This window comes from Megalops cyprinoides, chromosome 17 (genome assembly GCF_013368585.1).
Source record: "Megalops cyprinoides isolate fMegCyp1 chromosome 17, fMegCyp1.pri, whole genome shotgun sequence".
NCBI lineage: Eukaryota > Metazoa > Chordata > Actinopteri > Elopiformes > Megalopidae > Megalops > Megalops cyprinoides.
This window is the reverse complement of record NC_050599.1, coordinates 1,507,401-1,520,147: the sequence shown is the minus strand read 5'-3', so window position 1 is coordinate 1,520,147 and position 12,747 is coordinate 1,507,401. Positions and strand designations below refer to the sequence as shown.

At 50.3% G+C, this 12,747-nt stretch overlaps 1 protein-coding gene across 4 annotated transcripts in view; it reads left to right on the top strand.

Moving 5' to 3' along the window:
• Window positions 1-12,747, top strand: part of LOC118791810 (kinase D-interacting substrate of 220 kDa B) — a 32,280-nt gene that overhangs the window by 7,034 nt on the left and 12,499 nt on the right. For all 4 annotated transcript variants that reach the window (XM_036549275.1, XM_036549274.1, XM_036549272.1 and 1 more), the window contains exons 8-22: window positions 490-687; window positions 1,001-1,099; window positions 1,845-1,943; window positions 2,048-2,146; window positions 2,590-2,767; window positions 3,334-3,498; window positions 4,290-4,469; window positions 5,192-5,357; window positions 5,699-5,850; window positions 6,337-6,626; window positions 6,736-6,876; window positions 8,623-8,878; window positions 9,235-9,323; window positions 10,145-10,289; window positions 10,631-10,793. In XM_036549275.1, the coding sequence (XP_036405168.1) occupies window positions 490-687; window positions 1,001-1,099; window positions 1,845-1,943; window positions 2,048-2,146; window positions 2,590-2,767; window positions 3,334-3,498; window positions 4,290-4,469; window positions 5,192-5,357; window positions 5,699-5,850; window positions 6,337-6,626; window positions 6,736-6,876; window positions 8,623-8,878; window positions 9,235-9,323; window positions 10,145-10,289; window positions 10,631-10,793 (2,420 nt within the window). The remainder of the gene's footprint in view (window positions 1-489; window positions 688-1,000; window positions 1,100-1,844; window positions 1,944-2,047; window positions 2,147-2,589; window positions 2,768-3,333; window positions 3,499-4,289; window positions 4,470-5,191; window positions 5,358-5,698; window positions 5,851-6,336; window positions 6,627-6,735; window positions 6,877-8,622; window positions 8,879-9,234; window positions 9,324-10,144; window positions 10,290-10,630; window positions 10,794-12,747) is intronic.

Sequence of the window (12,747 nt, the reverse complement as noted above, 5' to 3'; positions counted from 1 at the left end):
CAGTGGTTGTGCTGTACTCCTGCAGCCTGCAGGTTGAGTAGCTCATTTATGTGTGAAATATGAGGTGAAATGAAGTCCCTCTGTGTCTGATAACAGCAGCCAGAGCTATTCTTTGAGACAGTACAGATGCAAACCATCACAGTGCAAGCAGTGTATATTAGTAGTATATTATTATTAGCAGTTATTATTCTCAGAATGATTCCCCCAGGAGAATGGCAGCGATGGCAGTAACGTTAGCTTGTTAGCTTTCTTAGCATTGTCAGCAATGTCAGCAATGTCACAGATTTTAGTAATGTCAGTGAATTTAACGATGTTAGCCTTGTTAGTAATGTCAGTGAATTTAACGATGTTAGCCTTGTTAGTAATGTCAGTGAATTTAACGATGTTAGCCTTGTTAGTGATGTCAGTGTTAGCGATGTCAGTGATGATGTCACTGGTGTCAGTGATTGGAGGAGTGACACCTCTCTCTCTCCCCTGTCTCTCTCGCAGAACTCGATGACGGCGCTGATCGTGGCGGTGAAGGGCGGCTTCACCGACGTGGTGAAGGAGCTGCTGAAGCGGAACCCCAATGTCAACATGACCGACAAGGACGGGAACACGGCGCTGATGATCGCCGCCAAAGAGGGCCACACCGAGATCGTGCAAGACCTGCTGGACGCCGGCACCTACGTCAACATCCCCGACCGGGTGAGCCGCGGCTCAGAGACCGGCTATCAGCCTGCACTGCTGTGCTGTATATCATACACGGTGTGGGGATAATGGGAGAGTGCATCACTGAAGCTGTCAGGAGTTTCTGCTGCAGCCTCCTGTGTATTCGGATGGTGGTAGAGATCTCTCTAAAGGGCCATGTTACAGAGGCGTAACTGTCACAAGCATCAGGTTTGAGTTTGTAGTGAGTTTGTGCAGCGTTTGGGAGAATTTGCTGGCTAACGCCTCATTTTATCAACATGTGTAAGCTGACACGCTGTATCTAATGTAAACGTATCTGTGTGTGTGTCAGAGCGGGGACACCGTGCTGATCGGGGCGGTGCGGGGGGGCCATGTGGAGATTGTCCGCGCCCTGCTGCACAAATACGCCGACATCGACATCCGGGGGCAGGTAAGAGCCGCCGCATCGTGCACACACACACACACATGCGCCACACTCGCTGGGTCCCGTCACACGCACCAGGACACCCTCTCAAAAGCGCCACCCGCCTGTGACCCACCTGTCACCTGCTGTCAGATGCCCACATCCCGGCCTTTACACACCCTCCCCCTTCTCACATTACATCACCTGGGCTTCTGTCCAGAGCAGGTTTATTACTCATATTCAGTGTGAAAGGTGCTTGTATCAGTCTGTCACCCTTTTAACAGAATCTTTAAGATGGCGAGAAGAGAGTTGCTCAAAAATATTAGCAGATTATTAATTTTCCTACTTGTGTTGGCGAGGCTTGAAATGCCGACAAATTTTACTTCCATTGTAAACAGTCTTAAAATATGCGTGAGATTGCTAACCATTAAAAATTCATTAACCTCATTAATTCACTGATAAAGATCGTAAGCTGAAATCTTAATGGTTTCATTATTCTTTAGATAAACAAAGGCGGTATTCATGAGTTTATTATGTGCTACTGAAGTACTGTCTCCCAAATTCAAATAATGGAAGTTGGAAGTGTCACAGTTTTTTTAGTTAGAAGCAGAGCACTCATAGGTGAGTGTATGTTTTGAGTTTCGGTTCAGAAAGGGCAGCCCGGCGCTCGGCACTGACCTCAGAGCACTCATAGGTGAGTGTATGTTTTGAGTTTCAGGTCAGAAAGGGCAGCCCGGCGCTCGGCACTGACCTCATGCTCTCTGTGCTGTAGGACAATAAGACGGCTCTGTACTGGGCGGTGGAGAAGGGCAACGCCACCATGGTCAGAGATATCCTGCAGTGCAACCCTGACACTGAGACCTGCACCAAGGTAAGATACACAAACACACACTCCCTGTGTGACCCCTTTGTGACCCTTTTGTGACCTCTGCATGACCTCTGGCTGACCCCTGCCTGTGTGTGCTCTGGTTACAGGACTCGGAGACCCCTCTCATCAAGGCCACTAAGATGAGGAACATTGAGATTGTGGAGCTGCTGCTGGACAAAGGGGCCAAGGTTTCCGCTGTGGACAAGGTAACCCTCCCCACCACCCCACCCCCAGTGTAGCACACAGAGTCAGTGCTCTCAACAGTCTGAGGATCAGGATGGATATTCAGAACAGACCCTGTGAAGCAGCCAGAGAACCAGAGAGCCATGCTCATTCTACCACCTTTCTAAGGAGAAAGCAGATCTGAGCTTGCCACAGCAGAAAAAACATCCACATCCATCCTGACAGTGTGACCGGGGATGGTTTTCAGTTCTGTTAGTCCTCATTGTAGCGGAAAAATAGTGCAAGATTTACAATGTGGTGGATTTAAGATGATTGTAATGTATTCTTTAATAATCCCGGTGTCTTAAATTCACATAGAGCAGCACTGGTGCTCTGGTATACCAGGCAGACTGTAAAACGCATCAGTGCTTTGACCTGTGATACCGGGTCTGGCTCCTAACAGACTGTTTCCTCTCCTCCTGGGCAGAAAGGGGACACGCCCCTCCATATCGCCATCCGGGGGCGGAGCCGCAAGCTGGCGGAGCTCCTCCTCCGCAACCCCAAAGATGGCCGCCTGCTGTACCGCCCCAACAAGGCGGGCGAGACGCCCTACAACATCGACTGCAGTCATCAGAAGAGCATCCTCACGCAGATCTTTGGAGCCAGTGAGCACGCGCCTGTCTGCTTACCTCAGCCTGGAGTTTTATTCTGTTCCTTTCACCTCAACCTGGGCTTTAGTCTCCTGTTTCTCTTTCACCTCAGCGTCTGTGATATTATTGGTTATTTACCTGGCAGACAGAGCATATCGTATTCCAAAGCTGGGTGCTTACTGTAGATGTTAAGGTTAAGGGCCTTGCTTAGGGTAGGGGCTGCTGTCCCTCTCCTGAAGACTCCTGGCTGAACGTCCAGCTGCACAAACCAGCACAGGGATACTGACCCTGCAGTGAGAGCCGTGGCTCTGATTCCACACCTTGTGGAAAGACACATTTGTGTGGCTTATGTTTTTTACAACAAAAGGCAACTACTAGGGAAAGATTTTGAATTTGGCATTGGCTGGCCCTCATTCCAGGGCGAGTTGCAGTGGTTTTAGTGATTTAGGTGCTGATGAGTCAGAAATGGGTAACACTGTGTGCAATCATATAACGCCCACAAAGGCCCAGTGTGTCAGAAAGGCGGGGCCCTGCAGTGGAGTGAGGTAAGGTAACGCGTCCTGTGTCCTCGTGTGTCGCAGGACACCTGTCCCCCACGGAGTCGGACGGGGACATGCTGGGGTACGACCTGTACAGCAGCGCCCTGGCGGACATCCTGAGCGAGCCCACCATGCAGCCGCCCATCTGTGTGGGGCTGTACGCCCAGTGGGGCAGCGGCAAGTCCTTCCTGCTCAAGAAGCTGGAGGGTAAAGAGCCTGTATACTGCTGTGAACTATACTTACTGTACTGTCACTCTCTCTACTGCAATCTTCACTGTGCTCCCACTCTCTCCCCTTATACTGCTGTCTCTACTACACTCTCTCTCTCACTCTGCACCAGTATACTGCAGTCTCTACTACACTCTCTCTCTCACTCTACACCAGTATACTGCAGTCTCTACTATACTCTCTCTCTCACTCTGCACCAGTATACTGCAGTCTCTACTATACTCTCTCTCTCACTCTACACCAGTATACTGCAGTCTCTACTACACTCTCTCTCTCACTCTGCACCAGTATACTGCAGTCTCTACTATACTCTCTCTCTCACTCTGCACCAGTATACTGCTGTCTCTACTATACTCTCTCTCTCTCACTGTGCGCCAGTATACTGCAGTCTCTACTATACGCTCTCTCTCACTCTGCACCAGTATACTGCAGTCTCTACTATACTCTCTCTCACTCTACACCAGTATACTGCAGTCTCTACTATACTCTCTCTCTCTCTCCACCTTTACTGCTGTCTTTAATCAGTCTCTACCTTTATGTTGTTGGCTGTACTATACCCTCACTGTGCACCTTTATACTGTAGTTTGTACTATACTATACTCTCATTATAGTGCTGCTGTCTTTACTTTCACTCTTCACCTGTGTCAGCTTTAACTCTACACCTGTCTGTTTCCTCAGACAGTAATAACGAGTCATAACAGGTTAGTTATGACTCGCAGTTGTTAGACTCGCAGTGTGCAGCCGCCCTTTGACCCTCCTCTTCCTCGCAGATGAGATGAAGACGTTCGCTGGCCAGCAGGTGGAGCCGCTGTTCCAGTTCTCCTGGCTGGTGGTGTTCCTGTCGCTGCTGCTGTGTGGCTCGGTGGCGCTGGTTCTGGGCTTCACTGTGGACCCGAAGCTGGCCATCGCCGTGTCCCTGAGCCTGCTGGCCCTGCTCTATGTCTTCTTCGGTAAGACCTGTGTCTCCTGCTCCCACAGAGTGGGAAAGAATTCACTTTGAGAAAAGGAAAAGGCTCCTGCAGACAAACATATGTACGGAATTTTGCATAGGCAGATCTGTTCTGATCTGGTAGAAATCTGGTTTATGATACTGATATCAGAGGTGTGGAGGTTGACTACACTCTCCTGTTAAATCAGTGCACCCATCAGCGGCTGCGGTCATGCTTTCATGGTTCTGTAGCTCCGGCCTCCTGCCCAAATCTCTTTCTCTTCTCTCATTAGCAGTCAGCCTGAGGAAACTGAGAGCTCAGGGTGTTTTAAAAAGCCACTCTATGACACAATGCAGCTGGAATTGCTCTCCCTTGTTGTCAAAGAGCTAAACAGGCCATGACTAAGCTGCTCTAAAGTTCAGCCATTGTGCAGGTGTAGAGGGGAAGTTATTCACCATGACTGTACACTAGAGGGCAGTGTTGCACCAGTAGTGAGACAGAAATTTGAAAGACAAGCTACAGTAACTGTGTGTTTGGATGAATGAGCAGGCATTTACCTTGCAAGCAGAAAGTCCATGAATTATATATGTTAGTATCGGAAGCGTCTATAGCTATAAGTTGTAGTGTTAATGTGCCTGTGAATTTTTGGTTGTGTGGCCCTGTGAACGATATTCTGCAGTAACAGGAGAGAGAAACTGAGGTGAAGCAGGCAGTTTGACTCCTCCTCATCCCTCTCTCTGCAGTGGTGGTGTACTTTGGTGGGCGTCGGGAGGGCGAGAGCTGGAACTGGGCGTGGGTCATCAGCACCCGCCTGGCCCGACACATCGGATACCTGGAGCTGCTGCTCAAACTGATGTTCGTCAACCCCCCTGAGCTTCCGGAACAGACCACCCGCGCCCTGCCGGTCAGGTACACACCCCCAGATCCCTACCTGCACCCTGCCAGTCAGGTACACACCCCCAGAACCCTACCTATGCCCTGCCGGTCAGGTACACACCCCCAGAACCCTACCTATGCCCTGCCGGTCGGGTACACACCCCCAGAACCCTACCTATGCCCTGCCGGTCGGGTACACACCCCCAGAACCCTACCTATGCCCTGTCAGTCAGGTACACACCCCCAGAACCCCACGCACGGGACCAGACCGTGTACGCTGTGCAGTAACGCGTGCTCAGCAGTGTGAGTGACGGAGCTGTTCACTCTCTTTCCCCCCGTTTCCCCCTCCCCTCTCCCCCCGTCTGCACTCCCAGGTTCCTGTTCACAGACTATAACCGCCTATCCAGCGTCGGGGGTGAGACGTCCATGGCCGAGATGATCGCCACGCTCTCGGACGCCTGCGAGAGGGAGTTCGGCTTCATGGCCACCCGGCTCTTCCGCGTCTTCAAGACAGAGGAGACACAAGGTAGCCTGGAGAGGACAGAATGCAGAGACAGCGTGTAGAGACAGCGTGCTCATAGACAGCGTGTAGAGACAGCACACTCAGAGACAGCGTGCTCAGTGACAACGTGTGGAGACTGTGCTCTTAAAGGGCAGGGTGTAGAGACAGTGTGCTCTTAAAGGGCAGGGTGTAGAGACAGTGTGCTCTTAAAGGGCAGGGTGTAGAGACAGTGTGCTCTTAAAGGGCAGGGTGTAGAGACAGTGTGCTCTTAAAGGGCAGGGTGTAGAGACATGCTCAGCTGTGTCTTGGTGTCCCTGCTGTTCTGATGTCCCTGTGGCCCTTCTGCAGTCTGTCATTAGTCTCTGATGATACTGATCTTCATGTGCGATCTTGGGAGCTGGTTGAGAAAGCTCTGACCTCATGTAGACAGTGAAGCTGAGATTATGATTTCTTGATAAGCTAAATATTAATAAGGTGTAATGCTACACTGCTGTGTTCTGTGGCGTTCAGGGAAGAAGAAGTGGAAGAAGACGTGTTGCGTGCCCTCCTTCGTCATCTTCGTCTTCATCCTGGGCTGCCTGATCACGGGCATGACCCTGCTGGCCGTCTTCAAGGTGGACGGGCGCAACCGGACGGTGAACGCGGTTCTGATCGCCATGGCGAGTGTGGTGGGCCTGGCGCTGCTCCTGAACTGCCGCACCTGGTGGCAGGTGCTGGACTCGGTGCTCAACTCTCAGAGGAAGAGGCTGCACAGCGCAGCCAATAAGATGCACAAACTGAAGAGCGAGGGGTTCATGAAGGTCAGAGTTCACCTCCGCTCTCCACAGATACACACACAGGCTGTCTGATGTGAGCTCAGTTAATGGAAGCTGATGCTACTGGGCTTGCTCCCACTGTCCTGCGGTTCAGGTGCTGAAGTGTGAGGTGGAGCTGATGGCTAAGATGGCAAAGACCATCGACGGCTTCACCCAGAACCAGACGCGCCTGGTGGTGATCATCGATGGGCTGGACTCCTGTGAGCAGGACAAGGTGCTGCAGATGCTGGATACGGTGAGTGCGGCCTCGCTGCACACTGCATCGTTAGCGCCTCTGTACCTCACACCGCATCGTTAGCGCCTCTGTACCTCACACCGCATTGTTAGCGCCTCTGTACCTCACACCGCATCGTTAGCGCCTCTGTACCCTGTTATCTTATTAGTGTTATTATTATATCATATATCAGGCAGACACAATTTCAGATGATGACAGCCGCACTATATAACAGCCTTGAAGACACATAACTGACTAGCAGCCAGGAAAAACCAGTAATTACAGCAGTGGAATGGCACAAACATACGGATAAAATTGACATAACAACAAATGATGGAAAGAAAGAGACAGAATGAGATTACAGTCAGATGCGGAGCAGAGTCAGGCCACCCTTTCACAGGCTTTCAGGGCAGGGAGCAAGCAAAGCAAGGCCAGCTCTGAGCTCTGCACCACCTGCAGGTCTTTAGCTTGGCGTAGTCCCCTGTGCCCTGAGAGGGACAGAAAGCCACACCACCTGCAGGTCTTTAGCTTGGCGTAGTCCCCTGTGCCCTGAGAGGGACAGAAAGCCACACCACCTGTGGTGCAGCATGTATGCAACTAACAGCAATAGTCTGTGATAGTCAGAAGGTTCATGTCATCTCAAAAATGACACTTACCAGAATCGTCTCAAAATTAAGTAGACCTCTCATAAGATATCATCTCTCTGTACAAGGATACATGGAGTTTAGTTTCTTCTTCCATGGGATGAATAGAATTTCCTATTGCCAGATTGAATTATGAGGAGAAAATGACTCTCTTGAATTGGTGACCTTCCTGGCACTAATTTAATCCTCTCTGTGAGCAAGTCTCTCTGAAACCCACTGAAAGGACCTTTTGTGGGGTGGTATTGACATCTCTTTCACATTTAGAGCTACTTGTCTAGACGTTTGATAGAAATGGCGAAATTAGATTTTTCTGAAAATGGTTTACCACTTTTGAATGCTTAAACTTTGGTAATAGGATGATGAGACTCCTACAAGACGCAATAAACATGAAAGGGACAGACGGCGAAATGCATTAGGCGAACAACATAAATGCAACATAAACAGAAGCTAGCTGGCTTTGAGCTGCTCTCTGCTGTACGGCACTGTGTGGGAGAGATCAGAGTCCTCACGTGGTCAGGGGGTCTCGTGTCCCTGGCAGGTACGGGAAGCTCCTCAAAGCTGTCTTGCAATAGCTGTAGTACCAGCAATGTGGTCCGCAGATGTGCTGGCCAGGTTAGGGTTAGGGACCTAACCTGTGGAGGGGGTAGCTTTGAAGGAGGTTACTGTTGTGTGCAGATCTGCCAGTTTTCTTACCTGTGTATGCAGTGTCCCAGGTAATGATCCGGAGCACCTGAGAGAGGGTTCCTGAACCAAGATTTCTTTTTAACTAGTCTTCTCTCCTATGTGTGTGCTTTAAATTGGTATTAAATGGGTATCACCAGTGAACTTTCCACTTTCTGCTGTTATTATAGAATGGGCCTGTGTGCCCTTTGGTTATATTGTTCCTCTGTTTAATGTGTTTAATGTGTGTGTGTGTGTGTGTGTGTGTGTGTGTGCGTGTGTGTGCGTGTGTGTGCGTGTGTGCGTGTGTGTGCGTGTGTGTGTGTGCGTGTGTGTGTGTGTGTGTGTGTGTGTGCGTGTGTGCGTGTGCGCGTGTGTGCGCGTGTGCGCGTGTGCGCGTGTGTGCGTGTGTGTGTGTGTGTGTTCGTGTGGGCTCTGCCCTGCTGTTCCCCTCGCCCACCAGGTGAGGGTACTGTTCTCCAAAGGCCCTTTCATCGCCATCTTCGCCAGTGACCCCCACATCATCATCAAGGCCATCAACCAGAACCTGAACAGTGTGCTGCGCGACTCCAACATCAACGGGCATGACTACATGCGCAACATCGTGCATCTGCCCGTCTTCCTCAACAGCAGAGGCCTGAGCAGCGCCCGCAAGATGTGCGCCCCCGCCCCCGCCCCCACGCCCGCGCCCGCCAACGGGGACGTGGCCAACTCCGAGGGTACTCTCCTTCCCTGAATATCCCTCTCTCCCTCTCTGTCCTTCTCTCTCTCTCTGTCTCTCTCCTTCTCTCTCTCTCCCTCTCCCTCCCTCTCATCTATCATACCCAGTGTATTACAAATGCCTTACTTTATGTTGTACTGCATTGTACTTCTACAATGCAACCAAAGGTTTTTCTGCACCAGAGCAACAGAGGTTTCATGTTTGAATCCATCCCTCCCTCCACACCCCTGCTCTCCCCATCCCTCTCCCCATCCCTCCCTCCACACCCCTGCTGTCTCCATCCCTCCCTCCACACCCCCGCTCTCTCCATCCCTCCCTCCACTCTCTTTCCCCGTTTCCTGTCTCTCTCTCCAGGGTGGCATGAAGATTTGGACAGGAAGCTCTCCCAGCACAGCCTCGGGGAGCTGACCAAGTTCGGCAGCAAGACCGCGCTCAACCGACGGGTGAGGGCTGCACTCCACCACGCCGCACCGCGCCTCCTGTCCGCTCCTGTCCCCCCCGTCCCCTTCTCCCTCCAGCTCAGACTCCTCCTGCTACTCCTCTCTGCTACCGTGACAAGGACAAAGCCTCACATGATCAAATCAATTAGTGACCATTGATGACCATGTGGAACTTGTTTGAGATCTTAATAGCCCCTAGCAGGACAGGCACTGAGGCTTCAAAGGGAGCTGAATGCCCCCCCCCCCCCAGTGAAGATCCTGCCCCCTGGGCTCTTATTGTGTTTCCTGCATCAGCATTATGCAGATTCTCACTTTAATCCAATAAGGTGATCAATTTGCCATAAGCCACATGACTAGGGAGCACAGTCACGTATGACAATGTTAGCAAAATGGTGAAAGAGACGTTGCAGTTAAGCTACACAGCTGTGTCAGGCAGCTCTATGGAGTCATCTCTGGGTATTCTCTCTTTTCCACTGCAGCCCAGACCTTCATCATGGTTTAATCTCACGCTTCATCCTTGGTCCTTTATCTTCTGCTTGTCAATCATATTGTTAGTAGGACCTGATGGATTGATTGATTGATGATGTATGGATGGATGGTTGGATGGATGAATGTATGGGTTGATGGATTGATTGATTGATGAATGTATGGATGGACAGATGGATGAATGTATGGGTTGATGGATTGATTGATCGATTGATAATGTATGGATGGTTGGTTGGATGAATGTACGGGTTGATTGATGATGTATGGATGGTTGGATGGATGATGAATAGGTTGCTTGTGTGTGCGCTGACTCCGTCCGGTGGCCGCGCTCTCCTCAGGACACGTACCGCCGCAGACAGATGCAGAGGACGGTGACGAGGCAGATGTCCTTCGACCTGTCCAAGCTGCTGGTCACCGAGGACTGGTTCAGTGACATCAGCCCCCAGACCATGCGCAGGCTGTTGAACATCGTGTCTGTCACAGGTGACCGTCCCCCCACGCCTCCACTTCCTGCAGGGATCCACAGCCAGACAGGAGCTCGTACCTGTGGCCTGCTGGTCCTGCTAGCCTGTAACGTAACAGCAGTGATATGAACACGTTTCCTTCTGTAGACTAACAGCAGTGACAGGATCATGTACAGGAACTCACTGCCACTGCTAGCTGTGCCACTGGCAGAGCTAAGTCAGGCCTCAGCAGTGATGAGACCAAGCCAATGAGCAGGAGTAGAGGGCCTAGTATGCTTATGGGTAGGTAGTTTATTTGGATGTTGTTAGCTTTTAGCTATTGCTAACTCTGGAGTCAAGCCCCCATGCCCCCTCTTTCAGGCCGACTGCTGAGGGCCAATCAGATCACGTTTAACTGGGACCGCCTGGCGTCCTGGATCAACCTGACGGAGCAGTGGCCGTACAGGACGTCCTGGCTGATTCTGTTCCTGGAGGAGACAGACGGAATCCCCGACCAGGCCACACTCAAGACCATCTACGAAAGGTGGGGTCACCCTGAGTGAAGGGGGTCTCTGACAGCTTCGCTTCTCTAACACTGATGGACAGTTCTCCACACGGCTGTCTGACTGTTTTTAAGGTCATTACTTATCAAAACACGTTATATGGATATTTACTGAGGCAATTCTGGGTTAGGTAGGAAATTGAACCAGCAACCTTTTAGTTACACGCCTTGGTCCTTACTACTGCGTCACGCTGCTGTGCATTTTCATAAGACCTCTGAGTGTGAGAACATTTTCTTGTGCTTGCTTCAGTTTGAAGCTTAGCGTGCTGCTGCTAGCTAATGGGACACACAGGTGATCAGGGTCAGTATAAGCATTCCTAAGGCTTTCGGAACTGTACACTCACATTATCTACTTTTACTGTTAGTCACCGACAACCCATTCTGATGTAATCCGAGTCTGTATGTTAACTGTGTGTATGTGTCTGTGCGTGTGTCTGTGTGTTACACACTGCCGGTCTGTCAGTGCGTTACCAGAAAAGGAAACCACTGCCTTTGTGGGAACCGCAAACGCAGTGCAGATTCTGAGGAACTCAGGTGTTTCATTTTGTGGATTCCAGCATTCTGAAAACAAGCCTCTTCACTCACTTTCTCATGCTGTGGCCTGAGCCAGACAGCTGTGTTCCTTTCTGAACAACACGCTCTCCAAAATTCTTTCAAAAGTGGGTTATTTCGAAAGCTATTTTTCAGTATTCTAAAACATTTTTAACTAATGACAGCTGAAATCAGTACATGGAAAGCAATTTGAGATGATTAGGCTCTGCTCTGAAGTGCTGAAGCTGACACACTGTTTGGGATTAGTTTAATTAGTGCCATTATTGCCATTTAGTCATAATTATATGTTGAAATGAAAAGGCTTTTTTAGAGCATATTAGTGTGAAATCCATTCTTTGTGAAGTGCTAATAAGATTCTTACAATAAGGGTTAGTGTTTTTCAACCAATACTTTTTATTTTTTGTGTCCTTGAATGGCAAGTCTCTGTTTCGTTCAGGCACAAGGTTATTAAGGTGAGGCACAACATCACAATCTTGAGTCTGATTTACCTCTTAACAGAGAAAATGCTCTTCTCTGCTTTTCTCTCTCAATTGACTCCTCAAAAACACAACAGAGATCTGTCTGGAGTGAATGTCCTCTGCTAGGAGGGCAGAGTGCCTGTGGCCTGTTGGCCCAGAAAGCGTGTAAAGCTCTTCCTCATGATAAGACGGATCTCCAGGCTCTGTCTGATAGGGGGCTGGATGCAGGACTCAGGCTGTTCTACATGTGGTTTCCCTTCCGGAAGTCCCTGTGGAACCCTCTGTTTTTTGTGTGGAAATTCCCTTGAATCCCGTCACTTCAGAAGCTACAGTTAGGAGGTGGTGGATCAGAAGACTTCTCCACATACAGACGTCTCTCCCTGCTGTCCTCACCACTGCACCCCGAACGCTTCCTCTGTTAGTTTAGAAAGGGTTTGCTGGCAGAACTTCTGCAGAAGGAACTCCCTCACAGGGCACAGGGTCAGGGTCTCTGGCTGTGTCTCTCTGCACAGGGTCTCTGGCTGTATCTCTGCACAGGGTCTCTGGCTGTGTCTCTCTACACAGGGTCTGTGGCTGTGTCTCACTGCACAGGGTCTCTGGTTGTGTCTCACTGCACAGGGTCAGGGTGTGTTTGATATCCAGCTGTTGTACTGGTCTCACATTTGTCTGTTTTTGGCCCTTAAATGTTGGCTGTGCCCATTGGTAAGCAGTGCACATTCATTGAAAGGGTCTGTGCTGATTCACAGGGTAACTCTTCATTCGTCTGCCCTAAAGTCAGGATCTCTTGACCGGCTTCCTGTTTTCTTTCCACTTTTAGCGCTCCAGTACTGCAATAACGCTAAAAGCCCTCTACTCTTTAGATACTTCAAGACAGGTTACAGTCCAGCTGCCATCACCTTGTAGGTGTGTAGGAGTGACTAAAGCCT